Source organism: Manis javanica, chromosome 7 (assembly GCF_040802235.1).
Source record: "Manis javanica isolate MJ-LG chromosome 7, MJ_LKY, whole genome shotgun sequence".
Taxonomy (NCBI): Eukaryota; Metazoa; Chordata; class Mammalia; order Pholidota; family Manidae; genus Manis; species Manis javanica.
This window is the reverse complement of record NC_133162.1, coordinates 6,081,682-6,094,610: the sequence shown is the minus strand read 5'-3', so window position 1 is coordinate 6,094,610 and position 12,929 is coordinate 6,081,682. Positions and strand designations below refer to the sequence as shown.

General features: G+C 44.2%; 1 protein-coding gene across 5 annotated transcripts in view; it reads right to left on the bottom strand.

Moving 5' to 3' along the window:
• The window catches only part of DHX32 (DEAH-box helicase 32 (putative)), a 55,593-nt gene that overhangs the window by 13,323 nt on the left and 29,341 nt on the right, over positions 1–12,929 (bottom strand). For all 5 annotated transcript variants that reach the window (XM_073240135.1, XM_073240134.1, XM_073240137.1 and 2 more), the window contains 4 exons: positions 7,460–7,832; positions 4,048–4,293; positions 2,675–2,774; positions 2,428–2,586 (listed from right to left, as the gene is read on the bottom strand). In XM_073240135.1, coding sequence (XP_073096236.1) covers positions 2,428–2,586; positions 2,675–2,774; positions 4,048–4,293; positions 7,460–7,832 — 878 coding nt within the window. The remainder of the gene's footprint in view (positions 1–2,427; positions 2,587–2,674; positions 2,775–4,047; positions 4,294–7,459; positions 7,833–12,929) is intronic.

Below are 12,929 nucleotides of genomic sequence, written 5' to 3'. Positions count from 1 at the left end.
TGCATAAGCCTGTTTCACTTCTCTGAAATCTTTTTCATGATAAAGAGAACTTGCTGACCTCCATCTCCAGTGATAAACGTCTTTTTGTCATTCACACTTTGCTATTTCATTGTTTTCTAGACTTAAGCACAAGTCTTCACTGTCTCTGTCCTACTTCAGACAAGTAGGGAGGGGCTACCAAGATCTCTGATTTGGACTTCCACGCTCCTGTCGCCTGGGTGTCCCTGATGGGACTGCAGCTGTATGACCTTGCTCTTTAGCAGCCCACCTGAAAATCTCCTTTCTTTGCTTTGGGAAGTTCCCAGAACATAATCTCAAGCCATCCAGTGCTTCATGGCCTCCCCAAATCCTGGGGTGGTGGGGGCTTAGTGAAGACTCAAGCAGACACTGGATGCCAGGTGACCCTGGCTTTAGGAGCTGGCGAGGAATCTGCCCCGTGCTGAGCAGGAGTTCAACGGGCTTTCCTTTCCCCCCTCTCTTCTTCCTGCTCTCTGCTGCCTGCACACCCGCTGCTGTTCGCTGCTCCTCCCTTTACCCAGTTCCTTCCTTACTACGCTCATCCGGCCCGCTCGTGGATTGATTCTTAGTCAGTCAAGAATCCTCTCCGGGGCTGAGGTCTCACCTAGAGCAAAGGGGGATCTCCCCACATTGGACTGCCCAACAGCAGTTATAAGAAATTATGAGAAAGAGTAACTCTAAAATAACCTATATTTCTCAAGTACTTGCCAATCTTATTGTCACCACTGGACAAAATGACTGACAAATACGGGAATTAAGAGAAAGCATTGCAAAGCAGTAGAAATGATACAATTTCCATTTTAAGTATGCTCTCTGCTTACAACGCCTTCTGGAAGACTCCTCTGCACATTTGATAAATAACATCATCCAGATTAAGAGACGATCATTCACCATCTTTGATAAACGTACTGAAAATTTCAACCACTGTCCCAAAGTGTGGAAAAAACTAAGGAAGTTCTTTTTATTAAAGAACAAGTAAAACTAAAATATCAACTGCAGGGCAAACAGTACTGTAAATCAGGAGCCTTCACGTGGGGACTCAAACACCACTTCCTGTCAAGGGAGTCAGGCTGCAGGTCAGGGAACACGCGGTGGTGCCAAGGTCAAGCGGCCTGGCCTCGCGGGCAGTGGGGGTGCTCTGAGAGCTGGGTGGCGGCCTTTGGGCCAAGCTCGCCTCAGCATGGCTGAGGCTGGTTCTGGGGGCGGTGTGGGGGCGGCTAAGCACCACCAGAGGAGTTTCCTAAGGAAAGAGGACTCCGACGCTCCAGCCAGCAGGGTGCCGGGCCGTTGCCGAGTGGAGTCTGCTACTGCACTGCTCCCCTTCTCCACCTGTGTCTGTTACCTAATCTCTCTGTGACTCAGTTTCCTCCTCTGTAAAATGGAGCAAATAATAGTGTTTGCCTCCAAGGCTTGTTACAGTGTTAAATGATTCAACATGTCAGCAAAGACCATAAACATGTTATTGTTGTATTCCTGAGAGGACAGGCGGGCATCAGATGGGCAAGAAGCAAAGCGTCCGCTGCTCTCCACCAGCTGGTGGCTGACATTTCAAACTAAATACCGACAGCACCTCCCGGACACTAGCCAGAGCTGGAGAAAGGTTTACCCACCAGACAGGACATGCTAACTGGGACTGCGGGAGAAACCAGGAGGCTAAGAAGAAACCGTCTTGGCTGCCTCTCCTGAGCTTGTGGTCACTGCCCCGCAGCTCTGGGAGCCCGCCCCGCCACACTGGGGAAGCCACCGGCCTTGTCATTTCCTTCGCCTTTTATTCAGCATTCTACGGCTTCCAAGTAAGCAGGCAGCTGCAGGAGCTGCAAAGGCCCCTGCCAGCTGTGGCCCGGAGGGAGGCAGCCCGTCCCTCTTCTGCTAGCGGGCTTTCCTCAGGGCCCCGGGAGGAGGGCTGTCCTGGGGGGCTGATGTTCCGACTGTAAGTACAAAGTCTCAGTCCTGAGCTTCAGAAACTCACCCCTTCACATAAAACTCTGACCTCAATTACACAGGAAGGAACAGCTTGTGTATTTCCCCAGGTGATTCATAGGAAGGGCCAACCATCTGCTCACAAATGTTCCCCCAAGGAACTCTCCTACTTTTACCCTCCTTTGACTTCAGCCTTACTTAGGCTTCCACACTCCCCCGGCGCCCCTGATTTCTAAGGCCCAGGCTCCCTGCGCTCCACTGTCCAATGCAGACAATTCTCCAGCGTCAGAACAGGTATTTCCTGAAGGTTTTTTTCCTTTAAATTACTTTACAGAACGTTAACCTCTGGTGGGAAAAATGCTTCGGTACAAACCAAATCCCCAGGCTTGCTAGCACTGCCCTGCCCCGTGCTGTCAGGACTGGGGTGGGCAAGAGGTTGGAGGGTGGGTCCCGGCCCGCGAGCCTGCTAACGTGTGAGCACGGAGCTACCTGGTCTGTTCAAGAAGTCACAGTGGCCTAAGCCCACGATGTCTATTCTCTTCATGAAAAGCACCATGCTGGTTAGGTTGGCTTCCTGCATCTCAGCGGGCTTAAGTGGCCGCATGTCTTTGGAGGCAAACTCTTCAGAGTATAGACAGAAAAGTTTTCCTAGAAGAACCCAAGGAAAACAGCTTTAATGTCTGTGCGTTGCCTTCACACTGCTTTACATCAGTTAGTGTCGTGTGCACAGCGCTACCTGAAGAAGATGGGCCGAGAATCTGCTTGCGAGCCTCTGCTTGGCTCTGGCTGATGGGCTGCATGACCAGTGAGTTCGCTCTTATTCTAGGGTTGTACACCTTTAAACGGAAAGACAGCAGTTTTAGCATCAGATCACTCAAGATGTAGCAGGTGTGCAGGACCGGGAGTGACCGCCCTGCTTGCGGGGCTCCAGTTCAGGCAGTTCTCCGCCACAGGTGTGCTGTCTTTGCACAATATTTACTGTTGTTTCAGTTGCCTTGAGACGGAAACTGCAAGTGCTTTGATAAATGGATGGAAAGGTTGTCTGCTTTCATTGTAGCTTTAATAAATATGGGACCCCCTGTATCACTGCTGGAATACCGGGGCTGTGTTACCTCTGCAAGCACGACACTGGGAATGGCAGACACTCATCCGCCACACGAAGAAAAGATCGTCACCTGACAGTGCTGCGCTTCTTCAAGGTCCTGTTCAAACTGACTGACCTCAGTGGTCTCGGCTCTTTACCATGCAACAAGCTCTTCCAGTCAGATCAGCACGTACAGAAACTGCATACAGAGCTAACACATTTGTCTTATGGGTAGTTTAACAGGTAAGCAATAGGCCTGGCTTCTGTGAATTGTGGACTAATTCAGTAAGATCGGTTGAGACTGGTTCCCAGGGAACCTTCATACTGGCTGGAATTGCTCTGTCGCAGTAAGGCACATATTTTAGGAGAACCACAGTTTCCTTCAGGGATAATGAGGAATCAGTACTTGGATAGGTTCTTTTCAGTTCTTAAATACTATGACTTCTTAAGTTCCAGGGTCTTTGAGAGTTTGGGACATTCTATTTCCATTTCTCATATTTTATTTGAAGATAGTGATAAAAAATAATGTATTTTAAAAAATTTAGAATGGAATTTTGTCATGTCAACTATAAAGCTACAGTTTCATAAAACTGAAGTCAGTGTATTTGAAACTAAGTAAATTACCTGGTGAAAGATGCTACTCACTTTGATGAAAGGGGTTACCAGAAATACCCAGTAGATGCACACAAGAAAAGATTCATTTAGGACTCAGATTATTTACTTTGCTGGCACCTTAGCTAAACCCCGACAAGAACCACCCCCTCTGTGCTCTCATAGCTGTGTCTTTCCTCAAAACTTTCTCCTCTGGCACCTCAACCAAATTTGTTTCCAGACTATCAACCTGCTAATGACAGACAGTAACACGTGAGCCAGACTTAGGTGCGGGCTGCAGTAATGCTTTACACATATGAACAAGTACAGATCATAGAGTTCTTCCTTACCTTCTGGTCAATAAAATGGCAGGAACCCAACAAACTGATTCTTGACAATTACCAGCAGTCTATTTACTAGTTGACAGTAATTACCTTTCTTCTTTCCACACCCACATCAATAACAAATTTGACTGCGTTGCTCCAGATCAAAGACTCCGCAGAGCTAGCAGTTAACACCACTCTTCTCTGATAAACTTGGCATCTTTTTTCTGTTTCATCACTTGGCCTGAACAATGCACATTTCTCTTTTGGATACAAAGGAACCACCACCAGCTCTCCAAGATTTGGGTTTAAGTTAGATCCTTCTTGACAAACAATTTCATAGGCTTTTTCAATATCCTAAAGTGAAAAAACAAATCATCCATAGAATAAAGTACACTATAAACAGCTTCACTACTTTAAAAGAATGTCTGGATTAAATAAAATTACAGGCAAGAGCTGCAAAATGTATACTGGGAAAGACCTGTGTTGTGTGTGTATCATTTAACACAAAAAGAAGTTATAACTGGATCAGAACATTTCTTTGGGGATGTTAAATACAATTTATAAACAATTTCATTGTTTTTTAGTCCAAATTGGTCTTACTCTTGTGAAACGTACAATCTTTGCCTTTATGCATTCATCCTGTTTGTCTATCATGATGCGATCAGAAGTGTTGACTCGCACCAATGACGATGCCTCACTATGCTCTAACGCTGGCAGGACTGAGAATCACACAACAATCCCTAGATTTCCAATATGAGCATGTATACAAACTCATTCCATGATCAGGGTCACTTTCTGAGTCATTCTGAAAATTGTTTTGACCCATTAGCACTTTTAAGTAGCAGAAATGCAATGAAGTAGGTAAGAAATATTCACTGCCATTTACATGTTTGCATGAATCAGCCATTTAGAAATACCTTTTAAAAATGTTTCACTGTCAAATACAGTAGGAAAAAAAATAAATTATTTGCACTAAAACTACACACAAGTAAGTAGAGCAAAATGCTGAAAAGGCAGGAAAATTTAGATAGCATTTTTCTCAAAACTAGTTTTTTTAGAAACATACAAAAATGATGTCATTTAATGTAATTCTTAAACCTTTTAAATTTAAGGTTCCACACTGTCTACCTTCCTGTAGGCCTGACAAACTACCAAATGGAAGAATCTCCATTTCACTTCATTAGGTTCATCAGATTTCACTAAAAATCTAAGTAGAAGAGATGACTTCCCAGGACCATCATAGTTTTTAAGGCTGACTCCATTTTCCAGTGCACAGCTCACTTCTCCGTGCTTCCATACCACTGTAAAATGGGATGGAATTAACTTGGGTTTATGGGAGGACAGATCCACCTAGAAAAAAAGCAGGTATCACAGGTCTCTATAAAGCTGTTCCCGAGCTCCTCAGCAGCCTCAGGAACCAGGGGCAGGGGATGCCCACTGGGCTTCCACATAAGGAGGATCGGGAACCTTCTCCTGCTCACACTCCTCTTTTCTGCAGAATCGGTATATTTGGGGCAGATTTTTACTCTGGGAAGAGCATGACTATAGTTCATGATGAACGAAGACGCATCGATTCCCTGCATCTGGCTGCTGCATGGCCCTCCAAGGACACACACGCATTTGTCCCGGATGACCACCTCCATCCAGCAAGCCTCCACAGCCGTTACTTCACCGTCAGAGTCAGAGAAGGCAGTGTGCTGGGAGGCTCTGGACAGCGAAGAGAGCTCCCTCGGACGGCAGCCCCGCCCAGACTGCGTCCTCCTTGGAGGCTCGGAACTGCCAAACCCATAGCTTTCACTGCATGATCAATCTCAAGGTTTTGAGGCTCTGCAAGACTATGGTTTCTTACTAGGTAATGTCTTTCTGGTCCGACTTCAATTACGTATCTTCTTCAGCCCTGAGATTTTACAGTGTCTTCCAAAAGCCGAGGTAAAAATGCATCTTCTCAAGTCTGACAATTCAAGTCACTATGTCACTCATTATAGCTTATATTAAACTTTTAAGAATCCAGTACTCTAAGACCTTCCACTACCCCCAATTCTGTTGAGCTTTAGTTTTCAAAAATCCACTTTGAAATTTTTGCTTACTCTGACTTGCAAGGTGACTATTCATCCTATCAGCCTTAATTATACTTTATACTCGCAGAAATGTAAGTCTTTTTCACCCAGAAATTCTAACTTTCAAATGCTTTAGGCTTCTAATTTTGCCATTCTTCCCTTCTTAAGCCTTCACCCAGTGACACTGAGAACCTGTGTTCATAAATCCTCTCCTTCCTCTTTCATCATTTTATTACTTTCTTGAATATCTTGAATCATGCAGGTTTAGAGAATGATAATAAAATGACAGAAATAGGTAGAAGATCTATTATTCAAGAAACTGTGTATAATCTACACATGGAAAATCAATAAATATGTTGGACCTATCACATCACTGAAATTCTAAAGTACTTTCTCTAAGGAAACAGATAAAGTCCGAGTTGTGAGAAAACTAAAGTTCCCAAAGCCAGGAGATCCTCACCCCTTATGCTCTGGGCGCGGCTGGAGGATGTGCCTGGTCAGAAGGGCTCTGCCCCAGGGCTGAGATGCTTGTACAGTTCAGCCGGTGGCTTAGTCAGTATCAAACGATTTCCTGTTTGGTTCCTGCTCAATCACTGGAATCACTACATATCTGGTCATGGTCTGTAACTAGTACTTAGATTCTCTGGGTGCGATGACAGAGAGGGAAAAAAAGGCCAAGAAATCCGTCTTTAAGAAGAAAAGTCTAATTCTTGAGATTCTGGAGGCCTTTAGATGGAGCCAATATAGTGGAGAAGTAGGCCGGGGAAGCTGCAATAGAAAAACGCGACCCAAGGGAACCTCGACCATATAAAAGCCTAACAGCCGCTCAATTCCTTGGCAAAGACATTTCCAGAATCCTGGTTAAGATTTTTTTTCATTTGTCTTTTAAAGAAAAGGAGCCCTAGTGCAGGGAGGCAGCCCTCTAGGCTAGACAGCCCACTGTTAATCGCGTTTCTGCCCAGCTCTCCGCCGACTGCTGTAGGAACATCTGTGGATACTTCTGTTTCTTGAGTCTCTGCCGAGTACCTAGTCTCCAACATACGCTCCGGCCTGTGGGGGAGGCAGCCGGGTGTGATGAGAGCCAGCACGGACCCTCCGCACCTAGGCCGCCCACAGCAGGCTCCCGGGGTACCAGCTCTGCGCCCGGCAGCCCTGCATCCGGCAAAAGGCCGTCAGCCCTGGACCTCTTTCTCCACTCTCCTGAGGTGCCTCGCCCAGTCTTTGTTTTCAGAACAGGGTGTGATTTTAGACACACTTCCTTGTTCTCCTTTCAGCGCGGGCTTTGTTTACTCTATCAACATTTCTTCTAAAGTATAAAACAATCAGGTGTGATGGAAAGTATTTAAATAGTTAATTAGCACATTGAACCCTGCATGTTAGTTATGAAAAGCTTTCCGTCAAAGTTAAAAGATTTCCAATAGGTAACTTTATTATTCTGTTAGGTTAGAATATTACTTACTTACTTGTTCACAGGCCAGAAAGACTACAATGTCGCCTTTCTCACCAGATTGGTGAATTTCAAAGATAAGGTGTAACACAGACTGGAAATGCTCCTTCTGAGCCCCGCTCAGGTACACAACCTCCACTGGGTGCTTATTTTTCACTTCAATGAGAGGCACGTTTCCATAGTAAGAGCTGAGTTTGCTGACCAGGTGAGGTGAGGAGTTAATTACGAGCTTCAGTTCAGGTCTTGCTAGTAACACACCTTTAAGAAGTCCAAGCAACACGTCAGTAGCCATGCTTCTTTCCTGTGTGTCGTCCAAGATGATGACCCCATAGCTACCCAGAAAAGGACTGGACATCATTTCCCTTTGCAACATATCATCAGTACAATACCTACAAAGAAGACACATTAAAGTTAGAGCACTCTTCTGGAAAATCACACAAAAAACTAGCCACGCAAATGCCTTTCCTATGTCTTTGCCTCTAAATCAGAAGCTCTACTCTTTATTGAAGCCAAGATCCTTTGAAGTTGATAAAATCGATAGACCTTCAAAAAAGAAAAATATACATAAACAAATTTTAAGCATGGTTGGCATGTATGTTCACAGACCCTCTAAAAGGCATCGCTTGAACCCTAGGTACAGATCTCTGCCCCACAAATTTATTATTGGTATTAACAACAGCTACACTTAACATTTCCCCTGAGCTTTTTCAACAAAAACGTAATTTTGCACTATTCCTTTGTCAGGTAAGTGAATTCCCTTATCAGTGGAGGAATTCTGAGTCGAAGCACACACTTTCAAGGAAAGGATCTAATAATGACTATTCTGGCCCAAGCTCTTGGCCCAGCCAGTTCGCTAGCAGGACTCTGTTGTCAGCACCTTGTGGGAGATGATAACACCAAGATGTTGGAGTCAACATGGATTTGAAGTACCATCTAAATAATAACCAGACAAAAGCATCTAAGAAGTAACCACTTATTGAGGGCAGCATGCAAATCGGCTACCATTCCTGTAGGAGGAAAGGGTCATTAGTGCTTTCAATGGAATTTTCCAGCAGTTCTTAGGATTGTATTTTTAATATATAAAAAGTGAGTATCTATTAGTCAGCCAGCACCATGTAAACATCCTCTTTTTGATACTAGTTACTGTATCATTCCTTGAGAAAAACCAATCCTGTATGTTTTCTCCCCATTTAAGGTATTTATTTGTCCTATATATGGCAGGTTGAAGGCTGCTGTTCTTAGAAAGGCCTGCTCACAAGCCTGGCCTTGGCTGGTGTTGGGGAACTTAGATTTGGGAAGATTCTCACCACCCCCAGAACTGTGAAGAGAAGCTCGTGGTGCTTACTGCTTATACAACAACATGGACGAACCTGCTTTCCTTCTGGGAGTTTGGAACTTTAGAACATAGCAGGCAGAGGGTGCCTACATGGCTAGTCCCCAGGAATACCCTGAGCACGGCGACAGCACTCCATGGTCCTTGTCACAACTCACTGCTGGAGGAACTGAGCATGTCCTGGGTGCGTCCACTGGGGAGGGCTCCTGAGGCCCGGACTGGCTTCCTCTGGCCTTCACCCCACGTACCATGCCCATTTGCTGGTTTTGCCCTGTACCCATTCACCGCAGTAAACCTGAGCTGTGACTAAACTAGCTGCCGAATCCTGTGAGTAGTCAGTCCTCCTAGCAAGTCATCAAACCTCGGGTGGTCTTGGGGACCTTGATACAGTCCTCAATTAACCCCTTTCAAGGAAGAAAACAAGCATTTATTAAACTTCTAGTGTGTGCCATGCATTGTTATTGCAACGTCTCATTTAACCTTGAGAATAAATCTTCAAGGTAGACATTATCCCATATTTATTAATGAGGAAACTGAGGTTCAGAAAGGTTAAGTACTCTGCTCAAGGGCACACAGTCAGGGAGAGTGCCAAGATTTAAGCCTGATATCTATTACATCTCATGCCATTGTCGAATTATTAAGATTGCTTCCCTGGCCTCCATGGTTTTGGTGACAAAATTCAAGTGCTCTGGCTTCGCACCTTTAGGAGATCAAACTGTCTGCCCCTTGCTTTTCTTTCCGTGCTTGCTCTGGTCCGGTGTCTCACCAAGCGAGCCGCGATGGGCTGCTGATTATTCCTTTTCTCGAATGTAAGAGGACATACTCCATCCTACAGCGCTATACTTTGTGCAAGATGCAAACAGACAGATAGGGCTGCTCCCAAAATCTAGCTCTCAGGCCATCTTTCGCTTCTGTGGTTGATCAGTGTGATACAACAACATGTTACTATCCACTCTTGTCGTCAAAAACAAGTTACTCTAATCTATGCTACTTCCTTAAGGTTAGAAACTAAATCTCTATTCCCTTCTCAGCAAAATTCATCTAAGCAAAATGATCTCCTAAGAAAAATGCTCCCTGCCAGGTAGAGGGGCCGTATGAGTGTTATGGAAATAACAGAGGCTTAATTAAAAAGAGATTAAAAACGATGGTGACTTACTTAAAACTCTACTACATGCAGCCAGCAAAGCCGCGCCTCCCAGATGATTATGTAAATACTAAGGAAATACTAAGGCTCAACCCTAAATCTTACTATATAAGTCTTCAGTTTTCTACAGAGATCTATTGCTTACCTAATGTTAGTAAGATTCATGTACAGTGCTTCTGTTCCTAGTAACTACATAAAAAAAATAGACGTGTCACCAAGGTTTCAGGAAATTCAGTTTATATTTTAAATTTCTAAGACTAAATTTATGCAAGTTAAGAATAAAATATAGAAAACTTTTATTAATATTTTCTAAAATTATATATATATATATATATTGAATTTGGCTTTAAATGAAAATTGTGGTATAGTGAGTTATAAGAAATACATATTTGGTCACTCGGATGACCAAATATGTATTTCCCAGGTATAGATGGTCCTCACCCACAGTTCCTGAGAACACTGCAGTCTTAAAGGTGAAATGGGTGCTTTGTCTTGTTAATGAGAGACTTTTACCCCCCACTCCCCGCACCCCGCAGGGCGGAGGCTGGAGGTTGGACCAGCCAATGGCCAATGATTTAGTCAATCATGACTATGCAATGAGGCCCTCACAAAATTCATGACTGGAACACGCTTTCTCTCTGGCTGCTGTGCTCCGCCTGCTGGGCTCGGTCGGATGCTGCCTCTCAGTCAGGGAGGCTCCTGTGCTCGGGGGGGGGGGGAACAGGATGCCTCCAGGCCCCACCGAGCCAGGCCCCGAGCTCCATGAGATAGAAGCTCTCTGATTTGGGGTTTTGGCTTACGTCTCTCTTCATCTGGCTGTTAACATGTATCCTTTATGGTAAATTTTATTAAACTAGTAAACATAAGTGTTTTTAAACTGGTAAACATCAGTGTTATTCCCAAGTTTTGTGAGCCGCTCCAGCAAATTAATCAAACCTAACGAACCTAAGTGGGAGGTTGCGGGAACCTCCGATCTGTAGCTGGTAGGTCTGAAGCACAGGGAACTGCCTGGGGCTTGCGACCAGCATCTGGAGTGGGGCTGTGGAGGGCAATCTTGCAGAACAGAGCCCTTAACCTGGGAATCTGGTGCTGTCTCTGGGCAGATATCATCAGAATTGAGTTGAGTTTTCCAACACCCTGCTGTTCGAGAATTGCTTGGTGTAAGTATGTGGGGGAAGACCCCCACATACTTACACACCCTGGAATGGGGTCTGGGTACCCGAATGAAGTTACACTACTATGACTGCTGTGTGTAATATTGTTACTGTTACACATGCATGTAAGGAAAAAATACACCATTGAATTTGGTGTTGGACAGGTGGGAATTGCAAAAATTCAAGTAATTCTTTAAAACCTGTGTTCTAGAGGGCCACATGAATTTATGTGTCATTTCTACAAGATACCTTGATATCTAGTTCAGAAAGACTATTTGCGGTACATAATATTCAGGTATTTACTGTTTCAAAATAGGCCAGAAAAAAGATTAAAGTAGTAACCAAGTTGTTCTATATAGCATCCAAAAAATTGATAGTAGGCATAAAGATTACATTTATTAAGTGCCTATTATGTTCCTAATCAATTAGACACTAAAAGGTCACAAAGAAAATTAAAAGACAGTAACAAAAATAGAACATTGCCTTCCTTCACCTTAAATCTTCTCATTTAATAACTATTCAGTCTGAGCTTATTAAAAATTATCATTAGCATATGTCTCCAAGAAAATGAATCTGGCTCTAATTTACCTTTATAATTACAAAAATGGCTACCATGTACATGGTGCTTACAATGTGCCACTGACACATATTTGCCCACTTAGTCCCTATGGCCACCTTGTGAGGTTTACTGATCACCCCATTTTATGGAGAGGAAGCATAAGCACAGGGCAGTCAGGTGACTTGTACAAGGCTCCAGGTGGGTAAGTGGTGGGAACACTCATTCTACAGCCACATGGCCTCCTCTTGAGAGCACAGAATACCAGGAGGAAAAAGAAGGGGTTGCTTCCTTTTATCATGGGGGCTTTTCAATAGTTTTGGACTCTTTGCTGCGGCTCAAACCATTAGCAACAAATCAGAGTATCTGCTGACTCTGTACTGGCTGGGGACGTCCCGGGGGGAGGAAAGTACAGTGTCCCAGCAACCAGAGTACCTGAAAGTGGAGATGCATGGGCCATAAGGACCAGGCAGCCGGCAGAGGCAGGAGGAGGCAGAGCCTGCCGGGGACCCAGCAGGCTACAGACCGCCACCCACCTCCAGCCACGCACTTGCTGGTCAGCCGCCGCCGCACATCTGAAAGCTCTTCTCTATGTTAAGGATGCTTCATGCAGATAAGCACTAAAAAAATTTATCCATAAACTGTAGTAGTCCTTCCTTTGACTGTCAGGATTGAATGCCTGGGGCTTTACACCATAAAACTATCACATGAAAGCAAGTCCCAATACATAATTGATGTTTAAGAGGTGAAATGTGTCTTTGACCTACTCTGAAAACAGCGTTAGATTTCTCCACAATTATTTAAATCTGTAGCTCCCTTAAAAAGTTATATATATTATATATATGTGTGTATTACATATATATTTACACACACACACACTTGATCCAAATTAAAACATCGTAATTTAATTTGAAAAGTGACTACACCCAAGAGTCCTTTCCAAAAGGCTCCCGAAATCCAGATGGCATTAAAGATACAAAATACATATATTAACTTTAGGCTCTAGTGAGAATGTCCTTTAATTAAAACCAAAACTATTTGAAAGGCCATTTCAAAATGTTAAGGATAAGGAATGAATCTGCCAAGCTGAGGGCCCCTTCACCCTGCAGGGGTCTAGGTCCTGTCCTGTGCAGCCCTGGGACTAGTTTGTGGGTTCCTCAGCAGCACGGAGGTTTTTGCATTTCATTTGTACCACTCATGCAGACCCTTTACACAGCAGCTGATTTACAAATATATACTGATTTGATGACTTAGGGACATGGTGGCTCTACTGGCAGAGGGCTATGTATCTTCAAGAAG